At 41.9% G+C, this 22,289-nt stretch overlaps 2 protein-coding genes across 7 annotated transcripts; one reads left to right on the forward strand and one right to left on the reverse strand.

The window, feature by feature from the left end:
• Window positions 1-52: 52 nt before the first annotated feature.
• On the forward strand, window positions 53-13,833 carry LOC107187192 (coronin-2B-like). 5 transcript variants are annotated; one of them, XM_015575211.1, is made up of 10 exons: window positions 53-257; window positions 1,892-2,213; window positions 10,170-10,367; window positions 10,666-10,782; window positions 11,115-11,429; window positions 11,739-11,963; window positions 12,359-12,568; window positions 12,664-12,781; window positions 13,061-13,287; window positions 13,495-13,833. In XM_015575211.1, the coding sequence occupies exons 2-10, from the start codon at window positions 2,070-2,072 to the stop codon at window positions 13,687-13,689; spliced, it is 1,749 nt and encodes a 582-aa protein (XP_015430697.1). In that variant the 5' UTR covers window positions 53-257; window positions 1,892-2,069; the 3' UTR covers window positions 13,690-13,833. The 5 variants fall into 5 exon arrangements, with proteins under 5 accessions (XP_015430697.1, XP_015430699.1, XP_015430701.1 ...); XM_015575213.1 differs by lacking the exon at window positions 53-257 and adding an exon at window positions 6,465-6,668 and having other exon boundaries at window positions 2,183-2,213; XM_015575215.1 differs by lacking the exons at window positions 53-257; window positions 1,892-2,213 and adding exons at window positions 2,619-2,696; window positions 6,465-6,668.
• Window positions 13,834-17,817: 3,984 nt separating this feature from the next.
• On the reverse strand, window positions 17,818-20,812 carry LOC107187247. 2 transcript variants are annotated; one of them, XM_015575283.1, is made up of 4 exons: window positions 20,558-20,812; window positions 19,600-19,755; window positions 18,692-18,838; window positions 17,818-18,276 (listed from the first exon to the last, which is right to left on the reverse strand). In XM_015575283.1, the coding sequence occupies exons 1-4, from the start codon at window positions 20,622-20,624 to the stop codon at window positions 18,065-18,067; spliced, it is 582 nt and encodes a 193-aa protein (XP_015430769.1). In that variant the 5' UTR covers window positions 20,625-20,812; the 3' UTR covers window positions 17,818-18,064. The 2 variants fall into 2 exon arrangements, with proteins under 2 accessions (XP_015430769.1, XP_015430770.1); XM_015575284.1 differs by lacking the exon at window positions 18,692-18,838.
• Between the last annotated feature and the right edge of the window lie 1,477 nt (window positions 20,813-22,289).

Raw genomic sequence — 22,289 nt, forward strand, 5'->3', positions numbered from 1 at the left:
GCTTCAGTATTCGATGTTTGGTTTAATATTTTTCTTTGAACATTCAATGTGAAGTATTCAATAGTCAAAACGGAGTATAGAAATTTGCCCATTCGACGTTACGTCGAGACTCATTCATCGGTTCCGTTTTTTATCTCCTAATTCAGTGATTGGAATATCTTTTCGTATACCGTTTCTCGAGCGGACCGCCTTCTATCACGGCATGTGACGCCTCATCCGAGAATCGATATGTAAATCGGTGTTACACGAACGAAACGGTGAGTGACGCCTCTGCCAATGTTATATCTGATATCAGATTAAAAACGACGACCGTTGCGTACGTTGACCGCGAACTTCGAAACTGTTTCGTGACGCGTCCGCGGCTGTTTCCCCGTGGAACAAATTCAGTCTCTAGAAAATCATACGGAACTCCTTAATATTCATCGATTATGTTACGCGTTATTACGCGGCGGGATACGCATACACGTACGAGACAGGATGTTTCTAAACGTTCGGTACCAATTTACTGACGCGACATTCTTTTACTTAGGACATTCACACTGTGCGCTTTACGCATCTGTCCTCTGTGTATAACAGCAACAGCACATACATACAAATAAGTATCTTCACTTTCTTCCTTTCCTTCGATTAATACATGAAAATACGAGCGAGGTTGCACAGGAGTATTCACAGGATCTTCGTGTAAACTTCCGTTTTGAAAAACCACTTTAGAAAAAAGTGGGAATTAATAAACAAGAATTCGTATTCTTCATTAAAGATTCTATTAGGATAAGGTTAACAAACATTCTTTTACTTCAGTGTATATGAATACGTATCGCGGTAATACTGTCTATTCTTCAGTGATCTCTTGAGGTTAACAGCACTGGTGTTTGCAAACAGCCTAAGGGTGTGTGGCTTTTAAAACATCGTTTAGGTTAGTGTCCGCAAGAATATTCCCCATTCAAGACTTCATTAACGACAAGGACAAAATTTTCTCTATTGTCCGATACAAGAATGGAAACGTGACGAAATTGATATAAGTACAAAGTGGTTTTTGGTGGACAGTTTCTTGATAGCTGTCCTCCGCTAACGACAGCTAACGATAGGCGATATCCAAGTTTTATCAAACGCATAGTGGACCCGGCGTCACAAACACGATTTTGATGGGGGTATAAAAGTCGTGTAATGGTCGTTATAAAACAGAAACGACATAATGCCATTGTACCGATCAGAATATCAAGAAATCAATCGGGGCGGGGGGGAGCCGGGGAGCACCGGTAGCCGAACGGTCCAGATTTCTCGGCCACCCTGTATACCGCGCTCATCCCCCTTCACGGGAAACCGGGTGGTGTAGGAGAGACGGACGATACACCCGCGGCCGCCGCGTCCGTCGAACGAAAAGGTCGCGCTTTCTGCTCACGGAACGGAGTAAATTGTTAACTCGCCGCGGACTGGTCGCCCTGTGGTAATATCGAACGTAAATCGTGAGCACGGGGGCCTATAAAACGGACGCCGTGAAACAGAAGCGCGCAGATACCCGTTCGATTCACGCGTCGTGGACGTACTCGGCCACGACCACCGCGCGCGCACCGGGACGGCGTGCGGCTCCTTTCGGCCCCGTGTTTACATGTTGCGCGCGAGCGCACGTCAGCAGAGATCGATACGAGACGAGACGGCGCGGCGCGTGCATACTTCTATACACATGTGCAGCCGCACCGGCGGTGGCTGTGTGGGTGTGTTCCAGTGAGTGAGATAGAGATAGAGCCTTTTACGAAATAATATCGGCGGCGGCGGCGGCGGCGGCGGCGGACGGACGGACGGACGGACGTGTTCGCACGTGGGCTACCGTCGTGGATATGCGTCCTCCTCGCGGAACCCCAGCAACCATTCATCCGCGTTTCACGTTTTAAAGATGCGCGGCGGCTGCCTTCGTGTTCTCGAAACCGTCGATGAAGAACTGTCTGCCGTACATATACATTGAAGCCGTCTAGTGCTAAAAGACACAAGAGACGGAAAGGCCGAGGAAGGTGTGGACCGTAGAGCCTCCTCCCCTTCGTGTTCCGTGAGAGACTTTATCGAGAGAGCTTCCTATGGGATATAACATCGCAAGCTGGGAAATGATACGCACAAGGGAGGAATTCGCGGAAAAGCTGGGCCTGGGCGCCGTGGACGAGACTCACGCGTTGCTGAACAACATGGTAGACGTCAGAGCGTGCTACAAACCCAACGGAAAAGTAAGATAATATCGTTTTCTGTATTGTGATATACTCGTTCAACCGTTTTCCTCGCTACGAATGATCGCTTTATGATATTTCAGCTTTATATTGTACATATATGAGATCGCTTATTCACTCCTGGCTTCCCTTCATTGAATAGACTACCGATATTTACGCAGGATAGAACAGGATGAGAATCGACGAAGGTTAGGTGCAGTTACCAGTTTATTTCGCGACTTATTGTTAGCGATGTCCTTAATCTTCGATCAGCCGATGCTGGGTCACTTCGGACCCGTCTTTGGATTCTCGATCTAGCGGCAAATAAATGCACCAGTGAAATGCATGCAGACATGTGTATCTACGAAGTGGATTCATATTCAATTCTGTAATATGAAAGTGTGACGTCATATTTCGTGCACGTTGTGTGTATATACATATTTGAGCGATGAACTAGACATGTCTTTTCAAACGTTTTTCTACGACGTTCTGGACTTCAGAAAGGTAGGTGTAAAGCATGCGAAACGAAAACTTCGGTACGGGTCGATGTCGACCCAGTATCAGCTCGGTACCACAGACGGTTGCCTACACGCGGGGTTAAGTGGCAATGTACAGGGTGTCCTTTTTAACTGGCAACGGTGGAATGTTTCCTAAGGAACTGAAGCTATGGAAACAGTGTTTTTACAAAAGTTGTTCGGTATGAATAATTTTGTTGGCATGTAGAATAGTGGGGTGATTTCAAGGTCAAGTTGATTTTTTTAATCGACAAACATAGAATTTAATTGAGATGGCTGTACAGTACTTAACCTGCTTGTTATTTTCGTGATCGATGAGGTGATGATACGCTATTTTTTTGTATAGTTCGAATAAGTAATAAAAAAATCGTGATTACGTGGATTTACAAGAAAGCATCGATCGGCATTGTTCCGTGTGCAAATCGCGCGGTAATCATTAAAATAAACCGTGTCGTTGGCCTTTTGTTTCGGAATGAAGGAGTACTTAAAGCGCTCCACTTTAGAGAACCGTTCCGCTTGATTTGAGGAAATTGGTATTGATTGACGGGGCACGCGATGAGGGGGACAAGTGTCGCCGGTCCCATACTGTTTTTTTGCTGTTTTCTTTTTGTTCTTTCAACGAAGTATTCGTTAAAGTTTAGAACGAACGACGCGCGCGAGCGGTTTGATTAATCGAGGAAATTGACGGATAAAAGAATCGTTCGCGATTACAATGCTAATTGGATTCACGACGATCGGTCAGTCTCTCGTGCGTCCCGGAACTGCTACGAGCAAAAACTTCATCGTATAACGTTTCAACGTGTATACGTATGTATATGTACCGTTGACGGACTGGAGGCGTTCGAACGAATGGAACACTCGAAATGAACTACTCGTGCACACCCTCAGAAACTCCAGTTAGTTTCTCGTTGAAAGAAAAACCTCAAGGATCTGCATTTTTGTCTTTTCAATTCAATTACATTACATTTTACCAACTATTCAAATTGAAATCTATACGTTATAGAAAAGGTATAATAGTAAAACATCGTTCCGGATCACTGTATGCTCCCCGGCCTGTAAATCACGTCGGGTAACAACACATAGGTAGTAACGTAGAGCTTGCGCGTTTTGTATTCGAATGGTCACGCTCGCGGCCGTTAAACATACGGGGCGACGAGCGTTGCGCCACGTGATTACAGTCCGGCCAGTGTTCAGTGTGTGGTCGGTGTGGCGGGTGTGCGGGCATCGCGCGAAGCCGCTTTGTCAGTACTACTCGAACGACAGCTGTGAACTAGCGTGAAACTCCGTCTGGATTATCGTCTCCCTCCCGTTGCGTGTTGGGTCGCTTGGCTTCGTCTTCGCTGGTTTCATCGCGGATCGACGGGAACTCGTGCGCGCGTATACGCGATTCCGTTTGAATTCACGCGGGCAGAGATAGTTGAAGATTGCATGTGTTAACGGGAAAGAAGGTGCAGGAACCGCTTCTGATACAACTTCCGGGCAAAGTGGCACCGAATGAATAGGTATATCTCAATATCAACATTTCCACCGATGGAGTATTCGGACGCCCTTGTGAAGGGTGTTTGCTGTGGAACTAAATAGTATAGGCATGCGCTCTCGTCGATCAGAATTCAGAAATAAGGGAGATATCTGTTGCTTGTCTTTTTTACAGGGTGGTCGAAGAAAAATAAGGCTCTGAATGGAGTAAAAAATGTCTGATCATCATAGGTTCTGAAATAAATTCTTTCGATGTAAAATTAACATTTATATTTGCAAGATGTCATAAGTGAGTCATTTCGCGATACATTGAATGTAAACAGAAAAGTCGGTTTAGAAGTACATTAATCCAAATTCAAGGTTGTATGACAAGAGGGAATACGAGATACGGAAGGAATATCTAGAAAATGCACGTCGATCTATGATCCGCGGATGTGAGTGCTGTATCGAAAACAAATGTGAAAATAAACTTTGCGTTTTTCTTTTAGAGAGGACTGATTTTAGCACCTATTTAGACATTTTCTTTACTCCACTCGGTGAATACGATAAGCACCCAAAGTTTTAAATCCTTTTTACTTGAACACCCTGTATAGAAAAGAGATAGGAATTTATGAAATTTATGTCCCATGTTTTGTTTCTTTCGCTTGGTGGATGCAACAGGATCTCCCCGCACTAACAAGCCCCTAATTCTTTCGAGCAGTGGTTATTAACGAACAGCGATTTCACATAATTTCGTTTACAAAATCGAATTTCAGATGTTTCTTTCATTTACAAACGCGACTGATAAAGGAAAATAGGTTGGTGTAATTTTAAGTCGGTGGTGTGGAGATTATACTATATGTATATATACATATAATCTGTCGAGAAAGTCCATTCATTTTGTGGTCGATCCTCTTTCCCGAAAAGAGCTAAACAAACGATTATTCATTAGCAGGTATTCGAATATTAAACGAGAAATTTCAAGTCTCGTTCGGTTATCAATTATTATGTTTTGCCGCGAAATTTCCTAACGCTCGCGTTCATCGACGTTTATCAGTTGATGCGGGTTTTTATTGACGCGATGAATCATTCCCAGTGCGTGTTTTCGTTATTTTACAATCAACGAAAATATCTGAATATATACGTGGCTCGATTTACAAAGGCCCCTGGCTAGGGTTCCCCGACGAAAACCGCGGACGACAGGAATTAACGTCGCGCGATAACGAGACGCGATCCTCTTATCGTGTAGTCCCTCGAGAAGTCGCGATCGGGTGGAACGTGTCGTGGAAATCGTCTTTCTGTTGCTCGACGTTGGGTGCCTGTGCACGGGCTAGGAAAACGGAATCAGGAGAGGTGTTGAATCGAGCTGGAGAACACGGAAACGACCTTGAAGGTCAGTTATTGGGCCCGTGGACGATACCGATCTCGAGGCGTGACGTAAGTGCACGTGTATGTACTCGACGCGAGAGAGGAAATGTATGTATAAAGGAGACACGCGTTTACCGTACAAATCGCGTCGTGCAACCGTAGAATTTCTGGACACGTGGGCAGAATATTTGTTCTTCGCGAGCAACGTTGGCTGGGGTCCTTGCGAAATCGAGACTAACAAACCACACTGAAAACAAAGGAGCTAATGTTGGGCAACAAAGTACACGATACTCGAAATCCAAACGGACTTTTGATCGAACTGAAGTTCTCGAGTATCGGATAACGGGGATTCGAACGAAAGACACCGAAGAATGGACAGTGTTGATGCACTGATCGACGAGTCTTTCGGTACCGAGAAATTCAAGAATTCCCTCTAAAGACTTATCTTTTCTACTTGTAGAAAAAAAAAAAAAAAAAAAAAAAAAACACGTCTGTTTAATATCGATATTTGTCGATATGAAAATAACAAGATACGACATATGTATATCAGTCTGATAATTTTGAAATTACGATTTAAGGATCTGGGCGTTCAGGGGTTAAAATAAAAAATCAAACTTGACCTTCGTATGACCTCTATGCGTCCACACAGAAAAGAAAAGTTACAAATATTGCGACTCGTAGTGTAAAACGGTAAAGCGCGCAGCTGCGCGTTGAAAATCGCTTTTGCAACCGGTCGACACGGTTCGCAAAACGTTCGTCCGCGGAGAGAATCGAGTCGTTTCGCGGTGTTGTGGTCGCGAAGAAAAGGGACGAGAAACGATAGCGCGACCGGCGCGGCGCCCCTGTAATTCGTTTCCTCTCCTTCTACTCCTCGTCGACACACGACACCACTCGTAATCAGCCGAGCCTCGTGTTCCCCTTTTGTTTCTTCCAGTAAAGAGGGAAGCGTAATCGGGCGTGTTTCGAGGATAAACCGAGAGTCCCGTACTCTAATCGTTCGCATGCATGGGTCCTGGAGCTTGCTCGAATTACAACGCACACTTGGTTCCTGTTGCGCACCGACGACCATCTCTAACCAACGCGCGATACGTATCCTACCCGAGCCAGATACGTATCAGACATGACCAACGATAAACAGGTGAGTGGTTTCTCGGTGTACAGGTGACTTTTCGACCAGTCCAACGAGTGTTCTCGACAGCTTGTGTTTCTCTTTTCGTTCTTTCGCGTATCTCTTGCTGGTTAGTATAGGCTACCGAATACCGATAGCTTCTGGTGTTCGATGAATTCCTTCTTGGAGTCCTTCCAATGGTAAGTGTTTTTTAGGCCATTAATTAGGATTCGGGGATATCGTTCTATTCTGGTTTTAACGTGTCTTTTGCAGGATGATTACGTACAGGTCCTCATCGATGTCTGTATACTATCCTGATGACATTGGATACTGGTAGATAATTGTATTTATTGGTAGCATAAGTTTTTTCAATAAATCCTTCAGTTCTAAGTTTAGGGCATTGGGGAGACGACGACGACGACGACGACGACACAAGTTGTTCTATTTTGAACTTGATATACCTACATTCTTGTAGAATGGTACCATATGGGTCTTTGTTGATGTAGCACAGCTCTTTTCTTCTTTGATAAGATAAGCAACACGTAAAAACTAGGAGTCGGATGATTCGTGTGCAATAAGAATAAATTGGTAGATGAATCATTGGAATTATTTTTCCGGAGGACATGGTCTATATCCCTGACTAGTGGCAACCCAGGCTACGAAAGTTTCCAACATCTCAATTGTTCACATCCAAGAGTATACGTATATGTATAGTATATATCAGAGGCTTGCGAACTGTCGAGAACGCTCACACTGTACAATCAGTTTCTATGTAATTAACAACACTTTTCTATCTATCTGTCACGTAAAACGAATGATGTACATATATTGCTCCCAAAATTTCTTCTTTTTCTTCGCGAAAGAAAGGCGTCGAACAAAATACCCAGTTTTCAGTCTCGAGACTTTACGCACGATGCACACACTCGTTGTAGATATGTACATGTATATATTCATATGTATGTTTTCTTTATGCGTCTTCTTGGTGAATCTTGTTTGAACTTTGATTAATTTTCAATTGCATGGCTCTGTGTATTAGTTATCTCCAAGATTTTGTATTATATTTATCCAGCAATCTTTTTATCGATGTCTACATTAAACACACTTTATTCTCCACGAATAAAATATCTCGATCGAGACAAGAGGATGTCACGATGAGTTTGAAAATTGCCTCTGAATCGGGACCATTTGGCGACAACTAACGAGGCAGGGTTGTATTAGATTTTTACGAATTTCTGATCCAGTACTTCTATATTTCCAGGATCACCGAAACGCGTTGGAAAGTACTTAGACGTTCACACGTTTTAGTATCAACATAACTGACACGTCCGTGATTAATATTACACTTATACGATAATACAGTTGACCCTAATTGCAGTTAGCCTGCCGCGCGACGATTATTAACGTCGGTTTGCTCGTTAAACACGATCGATTCGGTCTGGGTTATCTGATCACGCGTGAACGCGGACGATTCGAGGAATGTTACGAGGAACGCGCGTAACGTGACGGTGGGTAATAAAAGAATGATCTCCAATTATAGCGGTGATCGTTTGCCAATATCTACCCCATGTGTACAAAGATCTTTTGAGTTCTTACGAGGATCAGTCCGTAAAATACGCGCGAAAAAGAGCCGCCACGATTGCTGGGCGATGTGAAATCTTTCGAGTTAGTCGCGCGTGATATGTATGCCCGCCGGGGCGAGCAGCGTAGCGCGGCGAGACAGATCAAATTATGCGACTTTTTCTCACGTATATACCACGTGAATAAAGAAAGAAAAATATATATACATATATATAGGTATACGAAACGAACGGCTTGGCCGTTCCGGTGCATCTCGGTGAACGGTGGATCGCGGGCGGTGATCGGCGATCAAAAACGAGCGTGATCATCGGACTTTGTCCACGTCAGTTTTTCGTAATTTCTACATGTAACACATAATTGCCAACCTGAAACGGTCTCCGCGACTGGACGATCTAGGAAAGAAGAAACCGAGAGCGGGCATAGACCGATTATTATTATTGGGATCCACGGTAGATTAGATTACCAGATTTATCCGGTAAAACCATCGATAAGACTGATTCGTAATCTTTCATACTGGTCCGAGAAACTCCCCAATTTTCAAAAATTCTTCTGCGTATGTAACTTATTCGGTGGATTAATTAGGATCAAGCCAAGATCGTTTTATAGACACCGGTGCAACGTTTTTTTTTTTTCTCGTGTCTAACAGCCCAAATCATGTTATAAAACAATTATCTTCAATCCTGTTATTTACAATTCTATTAGGTGTATAACTGTTGCTCTGTTTCCTTGAATTCCGATAGAAAAAAATGAAGTTGCAACACGAAGGATGGAGAGTCAGCCGTGCGCTCGAACAAATCCGTGCGGTGGTCATTACGATTGTGGTAGCGGACACAGTGGGAAAAAAACATCGAAACGATTCGGTGTGCGTACAGTCTATTCAAGTCTATTGTGTACGATATACGTATTAATGTTAATGCATTAAACTCGGGAAGCTTTTCAAAGGTTTCAAATGTGACCCCCTGATGAAGCTAGCGGGCAATGCTTGTCAAACATTGGAAAAATATATTTCTCAAGGACACAGTTTACATCTGAAACCCTCAATAGTAATAACTGTATCATACCTAACTATTTGTTAGGTACAGTTTCTAGAGTCTTGGAGTCCAAAATCGTCTTCACCGTTCTTCAAATTTTTTGCAATCGATGTCAACGACAAACCAATCTGGAAGATGACTTCCACTGGACTAGGCCTGAGTTAGACATCACTTTCCTAGCACAATGACACAACAACCGTCGGTAGACGGATGGATACTAGATGTAGCAAATTCATTTTCCACGAATGGGTCGCTCTCCATCGATAGGAAGAATTCGACAACAGATGTGTCTCGACTCGGTGGACGCGTGCTTTCGGCGACTTCGTTCTATAGAACTTTCTTCTTCACGGTTTCTCTGAGCCCGGAGAGAGTCTCGGAGACGCATAAATATTTTTCCGCTCATGGTACTGACCCCGCGAGTCGCGTCTAACGACGAACCCGTTGGTGGTTAGGTACGTTTCAACGATCTTTCGATTTCGTTTCTGGAGGAGATCACCGTTGGGGGATGTTCGGAGATCATCCAGTTGGCGGACGCGACGCCATCTTCGGTAAATCTATTTTATTTTCAAGAAAAATCGTGCTGAATGTTGAGTGATCCGTTGAGGTTTCCGATGTTCGATACACTAAACTCGAAAGCTGAGCTGTAGAAGGGTACTACACGGATAACGGTATAAAACATCCTCACCTCGATAGTTGTCCCTCGGTCAGGACCGTGTCGCAGCACCGTATCGAAGCGGGTGACCATTACCAGGCACGACCTCTGTGCCGACCTTCTGAAATCGAACCCTGATCGACACTCGAGGCCCACAATGAAGCAGCCCCAAGAATCACGAGAATACCTTTCTAATCGAGGGAATAGTTCGAGAGTTTCATCTTACCGATTAATATCTGTAACCGAGAAAAGATTTTCTGGTGTTTTCAGTCCTGGTTCCGTGGAGTCCGTAGCAGCAAGTTCCGGCACGTGTACGGTGTGCCAGCGAAACGGGAGAAATGCTACGACAACATCAAGATCACGAAGAACGCCCACGATTCGCAGTTCTGCGCGGTGAATCCGAAGTTCCTCGCCGTGGTGACAGAGGTGGCTGGCGGCGGGGCGTTCCTCGTGCTACCGCTCGATCGCGTGAGTTATCTTGGCCCGATCAAATTTTATCCCCCACCCAACATTTACTGCCCGTATACACAGGACACACGGAACAGATAATGGCCCCGCGGAGCGCTGAATTTTACACATCGCGACACGAATAGCCTCTCGTTATCGTTTGTTATCGCGACCCGTTCCATCGCTCGAAGCCCGCGATACAAACGTAATTAGAATCCCGTTAGTACGTAACCAGATAAGAATGCGTTTCGATGTTTATCGACGGATCGGATTCTATAGAGACGCTTTTATTTACGATGATTGTGTGATCCTCTTTCAGACTGGTCGGCTGGACTTCAACGCGAGCAGGGTCACCGGGCACACTGGGCCCGTTCTAGACATCAAATGGAATCCGTTCAATGACAACATCATCGCATCGTGCTCGGATGACTGCACTGTACGATCAGGCGTTGCGTATAGACTGCTCGAAATAGATATGAACCTAGGCGACGTCTGTCTCTTTCTGGTAGTTAAGAGTAGCCGATGTAGCATTTGTTAGTGTAGGAGCTGTACACCTGAGTGGTTTCAATTATTTTCGGTACAGATATGCCTAAATAACTTGGTGTGACACTCGGTCCAGGTATATACGAAGTCAAAACAAAGTACTCGAGTAGTTACAAGATTGTAGGTCCAGCTACTACACTTAAGTCCAACTATTTCGAGCAGTGTCATTTTCTTCCCTAGCCTGTTTGTCACCTCCAATCTTTACATTCTGTTTGCTGACGCTAGATCAAACTATGGCACATTCCTGACGGGGGCCTCTCCCGAAACTTGACCGAATGGCTGGTGGAGTTACAAGGTCATAAGCGCCGCGTCGCCTACATAGAATGGCACCCAGTCGCCGAAAACGTCCTCTTCAGCGCTGGCTTCGATCATCTAGTGATCGTTTGGGACGTGAACACAGGTGAAGCGGTCAGCGTGATCGACAGGCATCCCGATGTGATCTACAGCATATCGTTGAATCGTGACGGCAGCTTGTTGGCGACCACGTGCAAGGATAAGAAGCTGAGGGTCTTCGAGCCGAGATCTGGCATCGTGGTCTCCGTACGTGTCCGCCGATTCATAGATGGAAATTAATCGATACGATCGACGATAGATTCGGTGAAAAGGGAGAATTTAGGTCCTAAATTATCAACTTCATCCCCGATACTTGAAACACTGTACGCATTAATTTAGAGACCAGGGCAGCAAGATTAAGACCTTACAAGCAGTTAAAAGATTTTAGTGCCCCTGTTGTCATCTTCTCTAGTCAGTCTTCTGCCAAGTATACCTATCTACCGAATCTCGGTGCTTGACGTGTTAATGTTATCTTTTATTCTCGTTCATTGACTCGATGCGATGCCCGTCTTTTAGGAAGGAGTTTGTCACGCAGGGACAAAGGCCAGCAAAGTAGTATTCCTCGGCAGTTCGGGACGTCTTCTGACCACCGGGTTCAGTCGACACTCCGATCGACAGTACGCCATCTGGAGCCAACACGACCTCGCAGTACCACTGACCTGCGAGACCATCGACTCCTCCAGCGGGGTCGTCTTTCCGTACTACGATAACGACACCAACATGGTGTATCTTGCGGGGAAGGTATATATACATACCCGTATCGACTATGTCTCTTCGTAAAAGTGGTCCACTTCACACGTAACTCCATAATATAACCAGTAGTCCGATATAACTTCCGCGTCTACATAGAACGTATCTTACGATACGTGGTTAGCGTCAACAGTGTTCCATGACCGGTCTTGGACAGATGCATTCAAGTGTGGCTTCAAGTATCGAATGAGACATAGTAGGAGGGTAAAGGTCCCAACTACTGCCGCCTTATTTATTTTACTTAATAAAAACGTGTAACATATAACGAATTGTATACAAGCGTTATTAACCGAAGTTACGTTACAATCTTGAGGTGGCAGTAATAAAGTCGGCATTAATAGTTGTAGCAACGTGTCCAGTGACAAAAATGAATATTCTGTCCCCAGGGTGACGGTAACATCAGGTACTACGAGGCGGTGAACGAGGCTCCCTGGATGCACTACCTAAGCCAGTTTATCTCTGGGAATCCTCAGAGGGGATTGGGCGTGATGCCAAAGAGGGGTGTCAGCACCTCCACCTGCGAGGTGTTCCGGTTCTTCAAGCTGCACGCGACTCGTGGAATGTGCGAGCCGATCTCGATGATAGTCCCACGAAAGGTTAGGTCACGTTACACGATCACTTTCGAATTACCACCCCCTGGTCTAGTTCGGCCAGCTGTTGCTAATTGTCAACTTTCACTTTCGCCCGTCAGAGCGACCAATTCCAGGAGGACTTGTACCCGGACACCGTGGGCACCTGTCCGGCTCTATCAGCCAGAGACTGGATCAGCGGCATCAACAGTCCACCGATCTTAGTCTCCCTGAAAACCGGTAGGACCGTTGAACTTTTCTCGTTCTGTTCTTTTTTTTCCTACCTTCACTTCCTTACCGTCGTGTTACTTAGCCCGTTTATCTACGGAAAAAAGCTTGCCAAAAGGTGCCACTACTCTTATTACTGTGCATTTCTTCGCGGATAGAATATCCGAATTATTACTGGTATTTCGCTACCATCGCATTTGGTCCCAAGCAAATTTTTTGGGGGCAAGCCGTTATAATGGCAAGAATAGTATCTAAAAGGATTAACAATTACTCCAATTGAATGTTACTCAGGAGGCAGTATCACCACGCACAAGCCGCGCGTTTACAAGCCAGCCCAAATGCCAGCTGCGACCGACTTGAACAACAAGAAGAAGTTCGCGTTCCTATCCACCGAGACAGTGCCGGATTACAGGCCGATAGAGTTCCACGAGATGTCCGAGAAGAGTCAGAAAACATCGAGCAACCAAAGCACCAAGTTCCAGCAGCTCCAGCAAAAGTTCGGGAGCGCTGTCCTACAGGTAGAATCGGTTGCCTCTGAAAGGCGTCTCTCTCGCTGACTCAATTTTCTACACACAGTCTATTCTTTTTATTCACAAATAATTAGGAAATAACGAAAACTTGTTGTGTTTTTATACTGGTTTCAAAAATTCGAAGAAACTGCACAAGATTTTGTTCTTTCACAAATTGTGGTTATAATTTCTGATCGGTACATTTCTGTGCCGCAGAAGAACAACATCATCGCCCCACGCCCTGATAACAAGATTCTAGAGACCGTGGACATTCCCAACAACGAGGCCGAGCTTAGACTAGCATTCGCTCGGCAAACCGACGAACTGAGATTGGTACGACGACAGCTGGCCAACAGCCAGTTACGAGTCAAGGAGCTAGAGGACCAAATGCGCAAGCTTCAACGCCAGTAAAGCTTCCCCCTGAGTCCATATGCCGTATCCACTCGCGGGGTTTTTTACTCTGGAGAGGAAATAATTTCCATAGTTAGACCCGACAACAGTTATATAATAATTGCTTCTACTCTCGAGAGTAAAACTTACCGATCCGAGACCACAGAGGTGTGTCAACTATTACGCTCAATGTAGCCTTTCCACGATTGGCCGATTTTTATATAATCGAATTATTGTTTGGACATTTTTCGAGATCAGAGATTAGGAATGATAGGAACAATATGCTAGAGAAATGTTTTCTTCTTCTTTATCTTTTCTTAGAAGTCGGCTGTGGTTGAGAAATTGATGTTGGCCCAAAAATATAATGAATTTCATTCATTTACCGATTAAAACCAGAAGAATATATAAAGGTGGTTCTTATTTATTTCGTACTTTCTTCTGTAGCTTGAGTCTAATCAATTGCACACCTCTGTACGCTCAACGATCTTCGCTTCGAAAAACATATTTCTTGTAGGTTTGTTGCTAGTTGTACGAGAGACACGGTACTTAAAGTATAAACGACGCGATAACGTGCACCGTTCACGAAACGGTGCGACGCCTAAGCTTTACCTGAACGGTTGCACGAATAATGGTGCATTAGACTCCCTGAATCGCATTTTAAAGGTGCAAAAATGAAGAAAAAAAAGACTTCGAACTTTCTTGAAATGTACTTGCTGTATTTACGCACGATGCAGCTGTGTGTTCATGTCTATTTAAACTGTTTTCTAGTGACCTTCTCGTCTTTCTGTCTTTTCAGTCCGTTTCCTAGCCTCCGTATACGACGGTATTTTCGCCGTTCCGAGCGCGCAGCAATGGAGCAAACAATAATTTAGTCAATTTCCACTCTGAGAAAGTTCAATGTGTAGAGATCCTGGGAAAAATAGATGGGACGATTGTAATTTACACTATTGCCTTCACTGTACAGACGAGCTTTTGTCTCTGTGTATTAGCTTGATCTTATTCTCGTCTTCGTTCGTGCACTCGATACATCATAAATAGCTCGTATTAAATGTAAAAATTGAACTGCACTTGACTTTTCATCGGTGCAGATAGAGATGATTAGCCGTTTCTTTGTCTCACACGAGATTTCACAGTGTGTAATGAAGTTTCATCTGTACCTTGTGCACTGTTATTTTTTCGTATGTACAACCTCTCTATACACCTTCTACTTTGCGTCTATTTATACTAGTTTTTCGGTACGTTAGGAGGTACGTAAAACCTCGAGCAAGTATTAATTGTTCAGTACACGGAGAATTGTACCTGTCTTGTGCATACGCACGTTTGTCGTATGCAGTTCATCCTTGTAAAGGCTGATTCAAACTATTGCTACAAGCTGCAGATGCCATGGCAGAACTCTATGCGTTTAGTTAGATGATTATCTCTTTTAAAGACCTTCAGGTTTTTACTTCGTAAGACATATATTTATTCGAGTGTGTACGCAATGCATTTTGCGTAATAAAAGTAATCTAGATTTATGAGATTCGAATAGCGTGCGATGGCCACGATGACAAAAGTATGTTTATACATTCCCATCAGCGAGTTCTATCATAACCTGAACAGCTTGTACCTGTGACTTTGAAACACCCTTGTATAAAATTCTCTAACGTAGAGTGATAGATAAATGCAGATCGTCGAAAAATCACGGTGTGCATTCTAAAAATTGCAATAAATATCACCCGGGAAATACAAATGAAGCACAAGATACGAGGACTTAACGATAACGATCGGTAACGTACAATAAGGTGCCCCCCAAACTTAATTGCAACGTCGACGCAATAATTCTCGATGCATTTATGTAATATTTCTACTAGTAATCGCTTTAAGTTTATCGATCAATTAATTGTATTATATTTATTATTTGATTTACCGTTACACGGGTCGATGCTTAATCTGAAGTTTGATCGTCGATGAAAATTAATCACGGTAGCGCCTCTTTAATTGTCCCGATTCGCATTCCCCGCTTATAGTCATGCGACGGATGTTCCAAATTTTTTTTAAACATTTCTGTACACAATGTTTTCGACTTTTTTCGATCAGCCCAAACTTCTCGTCAGGAGTCCCAAACACGTTCGAACAGTTGTTGTTTCTCGAGTACAGGACAACTACAGAGGCAGTACCGTGGATTAATTTCGCTAATGGCTGTACATTAATTTATCTAATATTTAAGTTAACACTACACTGTGTTCTATTCGTTCGTTCTTGTATGTAAGATAGAGAATTCGGTTCGTTAACGTTTAAGCTGATAATCGTGCGTGTTCATCACTGCCACCCCCCCCCCCCCCCCCCCCCCCCCCCAAGTGACGATATTTATTGTACACTATGATTAATTTTTCGATCGTTAGGCTGATACGTTCTTTTTATAAGGTAGACTGTAGAGTGCGCAATACGTGCACAGTGGGAATATATAGCGGACACTGTGATCGATGAACAATTGGAAAGAACAACTGTCGCGTAGGCTGAGTATTGATGGGAAAGAAAAAGAGAAGAAAATAGAAATATGCAATTTTCTATTATACGGTCAGCTATACTTATATCATAAAGTAACGCCGATATATGTGTGTATGTGTGTGTGTGTGTGTGTGTCAAATAAAACATTATCTAGGACCAACAAAACGGGAAATTGTTAGTCACAAGAGAAGTCTATTACCGCTTGATAGTGATCCAATTAAGTAATGGTTTATACACTGTTTATATATATATATGTATTTTTCATACGATATATATAGTTGCAACGTCAACCGATAAATATATATATATACAAAACTTGAACAGAATTCCTCACCAATTAAGATACGTGTAACGCGTGCTTGGAATTAGTCATTCGCAGATTTAAAAAGAACAAAAAGAAACAACAGTGTGTCATTCTAATTTGTCAATGTATGTTCAATTTTGGTTTTGATACAGCTTGTAGCGCGATGGAAATATGTCTTTTTAAAGCATTCTGTATTTACTTCTGCGTCTAGTTCAACCATACATATATAGAAATCGTTCCTTCTGGTGATAGAACACCAGCATAGTCGTCTCTGCAGGAATCATACAGTTATCGTATAGCCCAAGGTGTTCTCACTCGAGTGGCTAGAATAACCAAAGGGTTGAAGACCAACTGAACCGTTCCGTCAACAGTTTGAACAAGTTCTCTGACTTTCATGACACACAAGAATGAAAAGTTTGAACTTTTCTCAACTGTTGACTAAAGTTGACCACTGTGTTGTTGCAGACATTGTCACTGTTAGACTGTGGATTTTATACAAAGTACCAGAAGTTAGAATTTTCTATAACGTGTAAAACTGTTTCATGAATTTTCTTAAATTGGTCTACAAAAATATGAATCCCCAGTCTAGTCATCATTGATATCGTGAAAATAGTATTGATGATATTGATATTACAGTCGATGATGATTTATACATTTCAAGGCTTACATTTACCGAGTATGTTTCCATTATGGCCGCCGCTTCAACGAGACAAAGTTTTTGCTTTTGTCATTCAATACGTGTGTATAATACGTCGTGTCGAAGAGTGCTATCCTATATACTGTTCACTTGTATAAACGGATATACATACATATATACCAAAGAGCGTTAACATACAAGTACCTTGCCGATTCATCGTGAAACAATTTGTTATCAACAGTTGATCGACTATCATAATGTATTTATACGCAGAGAGAACGTGAAAACCGATGTGTAAGGCAAACGGGGTATCTTGTTCGTGAATAAAGAACAAAGCATCCAATACAATGTGCATTGTTTTATGGTCCATATGATAAAATACAATTGTTCTGAACTACAAGACTGCGAATTTCCTGCTTTTATAAATTAATCTATAAAAATTAAACTTTACATAAACATCCGCAATCTTTTAATCACTCGCATACACACATAACACAATTTGTGTTCAAGAATGTTCAAACTGCTTACTAGTATAATTTGTTCAGTGTGTACAGTGATGCATACTTTGTACAAAATCATACAAAAGTGAACAATATAGATCTCTATTCAAAAATATATGTATATAAAAATAATAAAAAGTAGCTCTATACAAGTTTTAAAAAATTAAAAATTCCACAAGGAAGGTAACTTATAATAATTCGTAACTTACACATTATGGACGGATTAACACTACTTCAAAAATTCATTTCTGATCAACACATTGACTGTCCAAATTTTCACTCCAGTAATATCATAATGAAACAACAGATTTGTTTAAGTTTTTCGATATCAAGAATACAATACACTGTCAACGTGTTAGTTTTCCGATAGTAGGGACAATTTGCAATAATTTGTTGTGTAACGGTGAAGGGGGGTAAACATTACCTTTGAAATTTCGCGGGAGGTATGAAATTGTTACGCGAAAGTGTCTACCTCTGGAGGAAAAACTTATGAGCTAACAGTACCCCGATCGGTATCATCCACGCGGTAGTTGGTTTGAAAGTGGTCGCTGGATTGCAACCATCGCCAGAACAGGTGAAGATGCAGGTACGGTAAGTTAATTTATCTCCCTGTTGATTCACGTAATCGCAATAGTTCCCCAGATCCACAGCTGAACAGAATCGTTTTGTACCTATTCCACCTGTTGTTGTAACACAGAAAAAAATGTTCGGTTGTCCGTTGTAACAATTTATTCGTTTACCATCGAACACACGAAGCGAGGATAACACAACGTGTATACGTGCGAAAAGATGTACGGTGGCAGAAGAAAGAAGCGTGCACAGAACGAAATAAACATGCAATGATTCTATGTAGTCATGGAAATTTTTTAGCACAGACCGATCGATTAAAATTTCGGATCGTTGACTGTCAAGTTACTTTCTTGGAATGAATTCTGTAACTTTTTTTTCAAATCCTAACAGTCAAATTATAATTTATCATTTTAATTTTTTCCTGATTCTTTTCTAAGAGTGCAAAAAATGAAATCAAATGGAGGTAAAAGAAAACTACTTATTTATACACGACACTAAGAAGTCTCAGAACTACACGATAAAAACCTCCATATCGTCCGACTGATTTGATGCAATAACGTGCATCGTAAACGTGACTGCAGTTCGATGGTTGCAAGGTACTTAGAACCAATTTGTCGTCTCCGCAGACCAGTTCCCCTTCCGATGTACATTGATAGCAATCCAGACTTGTGGCTTGATTGATTAAGAAAGCACTGATTAAAGCTTGTCTTATTACCAGTGTGTGTATCGTGGGTTAGGTCTGAGGTTAGAAGTCTCTATAATAAAAAATAAGTAATAACTATTCCAAAAAAGTACGGACGTTAAAGTGAACAATGTTGCAAGTATTCATATTATAAACCCAACAGTCTGGATGTTAAGTTTCAAACGAACCCGGCCAAAACCACACAACCATTGCATACCATAGATGTATACCCGTCCGTGTAAGCATGATTTCAAATGTGTCCAGGCACCGGAAGATTAATTTGAATCGAGATGATCGACTGAACATGCTCCGATTGTTCCTATCTACATGATTCAATGAATAATTAATACCAAGCTGACCGCACGATGTAAGGTTAGTTTCCATTCCAAAGTGTTATATTCCCCAACCTATTCATCATCGCATGGCAAATTGTGTACTCGAAGGTAACGATACATACATAGTAATACTTCGTAAGATTCGAGCTTTACGTCCTTTACACTTCTAACCATTAATCATAATAGAATTTTTCAAAATAGAAATGTTTTGAATCTTGTGAGGCATTGTTGCGCACTCGGGTAGCAAACTCAGCGGGCTCGTAAAGAGAGGTTTGATTCTGATGGTCAATAAAGGATAACACGGTATTAGAAAACTGATTCGCTGTTCCGAAAATTGCATTTATGGCTCCACTTTGTTTACAACCACGTTATGCCATTACCGTCAAGTGAAACACAATTTGCCAATATTTGTTTACCCTCAAATCGGCCAGTATGTTTCACACAGTACTGGGCCCCGAAAACAGCGTCACACGACTCGGGGCCGATATCGACGTCGCTCGTAAGAAATTCGTTGCATTGGAATGGATGCGTGTTGTTTGTGCTGCTGCACTGATAGCATCGTAGACTGTAGCCTGAACGAAAATAACCCATCAAAAGACAGAATGTCCTTTCATCTCTGATGTCGATTGCATATGATATTTTTCATCGATAAACATATCGATTTTAACGAACAGTTTTTTTGGAGAAAAAGAACCGTAGCTGTACATATTTAGAATTTATGTTCACCAGACTATCCGTGATAATAGAACTATAAAAGTCTCTTAAAAGTTACTGTTGAATACAACGGGTGAATATGTCAAAACAGATATATGATAATATCGAAAGAGGTCACAAATAAGACGATTTATCATACCAGATAACATTTGACTTTTATGAACGAATATTTGACCTGTATCTCAGCCATTTATCATTGACTCGAATCAATCATTTTTCCATTAAAGATAATCGTTTGTCCTAACATTGGAATTTTTCTTTTAAATCTAATAATTTACAAGTAGTATACACCTATTAGTCACCTGATACCTATCTATTTACATACGTTCATACCCGTATATAACGTATCCTTTGAAACTGATGAACAATAACGAACTTTAATCGATAGTATAAGTATCTACAATAGACTAAACAATACACGTCTCGACGTTGTGCCCACCATGTGGTCCCTTTGTAAACCGTAGCAGCATTAATAACAATAGTTCCAATTTTCCCTACTTGTTACCCCGTGGTGTTGACCAATCTAGCTGCCGAATGATTAATTTTACATATAAAGTCTGATACGCGTTCGTTCGATTAAAGGATCAAAAAATTACAAATGCCCCGCCCAAGGGACGCCACGATGTTCAGGTCGTTTGGTTACGTGCATTAACCTCTTACCACTTTCGACGAAAAGAAATAATGCCGCGAAAAGTGCTAAGCACCTCGTGCCGTTGTTGGCGCCCATTTCGAACGATCCTTTTCCTCACAGATCACAGGCTAGACCGTTGTTCGTATAATACCACGGGTGTTCAAATATAATAATTTTTAAGGAACACTTTTAACCATAACAGTGCACGATGATAACCTTAGCACGCGTTCACAATGACAGAAACCAGTGTCACAACGACGCGCGAATGCGACTGACTAAACTGACTTAGGTCAATGGGAAGGGAAGGGATCGGGAAACCACGAGTTGTGGGTTGTGGCCGAATCGTTCCGACTGAATACGGAAATCTCCGAAGCATTTTGAAATGATCTATAATCGATAAAGCGGCAATAATTTGAAATTTCTTTTACCGTTTCACCAGCACAATCGAAACGTATTGTTTATTGTATATCGACGACGAAATGTTTAACATTAAATACCGGTGTACTCTATAACTTCTATGTATTATCTTATTCATTTTCGTTATTATATATTATCATTTATTTTCTTCGTTTTACATAAAACAATATAACAGATTCTGAAATTTATACATACACGGGATACTTAATATGTATAATAGACTGCGGATTTTTATGTTTAAACAATAAGTCTTCGAAAACAATAATTTAACATAGTTTACCATCAACGTACTAAACCCATTAGTACAATAAAATTCCATTTGAGTTCACTTCTTGTGGAATTGGTCTAGAAAAATGTACATTTACATAAACGTCCGCAGTCTGTGATAATATATCTATAAAGATATTATATGTATACGCATGATTATACATATAGATACAATAAATGGAGGGATTCATCGCGATTTCAAATCAATCGAATATAAACAACGGAAGAAAGAGACATACGCGTGAAATTTTTCCATCGTATAACGCAAACATAATACTCCGGAATTTGTTAAGTTTACAAAAATTATAAAAAAAAACGTATATATCTCACTCTATTAACGGCCGCGATAAAATTCCTTAATGTTCTACGACAGTCATTTTCTAATTAAATAATATTAATTACAATTTTCACGCACAGCGTACTAATATAATTTCTCGAATCTTAATGTAAATCATCTGAAAGAAATGGTAAAGCTATATAATCAGTATTACTAACGCATCGCGTTCCTACATACATTACATAAGTATACGTATAATACATTATACGAATTAATTTAGAATATTGTTTGGGCACTGCGTTATTACTCAACAAGATTCTCTACCACTATGCTGCCTGTACTCGTATCTTTCGATTTGGAAGACTTCAATTTACTCTGTTCTACATTACGACAATACTTTTTAATCGGTTTCGAAGTATCTTTCGCGTTCTGTTTGTTACGTAAAAATAACGATTTCGATGGTGACTTCATATTGTCCGATACGTTGCCGGACGATTCCCCGATTTCCGGTCGCGACCTGTTCATTCTCGAAGAGATGATTTTTAATCTCTTCGCTCCGTGTTTCACGATCGCCGTTTCTTCGGAGGACAGTGCCATCCGTGCTATCTTCGACAGTTTGCTTGTCGCCGTTAATTTTTTACTGGTACAGTCCCTCGTTTGTGATCCCAACGGATCGTTGGCACATCCAAAATTTGAATTCCTTAAACGACCATCCGGACTTTTTAAAAACGTCTTCACGACACCCTCTGATCTGATCGCAGGTATTTTCGAATTACTCTCGACGCTGTTAACGCACTGAT

This window comes from Dufourea novaeangliae, unplaced genomic scaffold, assembly GCF_001272555.1.
Source record: "Dufourea novaeangliae isolate 0120121106 unplaced genomic scaffold, ASM127255v1 scaffold99, whole genome shotgun sequence".
NCBI classification, from domain to species: Eukaryota; Metazoa; Arthropoda; class Insecta; order Hymenoptera; family Halictidae; genus Dufourea; species Dufourea novaeangliae.

What these genes read in the sequence shown, in the direction of transcription:
- LOC107187192 (XM_015575211.1), top strand. Translation starts at nt 2,070, where the DNA reads ATGGGATATAACATCGCAAGCTGGGAAATGATACGCACAAGGGAGGAA. An exon ending in CGTGCTCGGATGACTGCACT is followed by an intron (nt 10,783 to 11,114) that starts GTACGATCAGGC and finishes TGCTGACGCTAG; the next exon opens with ATCAAACTATGGCACATTCC. An exon ending in CTTAGTCTCCCTGAAAACCG is followed by an intron (nt 12,782 to 13,060) that starts GTAGGACCGTTG and finishes AATGTTACTCAG; the next exon opens with GAGGCAGTATCACCACGCAC.
- LOC107187247 (XM_015575283.1), bottom strand. Translation starts at nt 20,624, where the DNA reads ATGGGCGCCAACAACGGCACGAGGTGCTTAGCACTTTTCGCGGCATTA. An exon ending in ATTTCTTTTCGTCGAAAGTG is followed by an intron (nt 19,756 to 20,557) that starts GTAAGAGGTTAA and finishes ATTTTCGTTCAG; the next exon opens with GCTACAGTCTACGATGCTAT. An exon ending in ACATACTGGCCGATTTGAGG is followed by an intron (nt 18,839 to 19,599) that starts GTAAACAAATAT and finishes TAATCAATCAAG; the next exon opens with CCACAAGTCTGGATTGCTAT.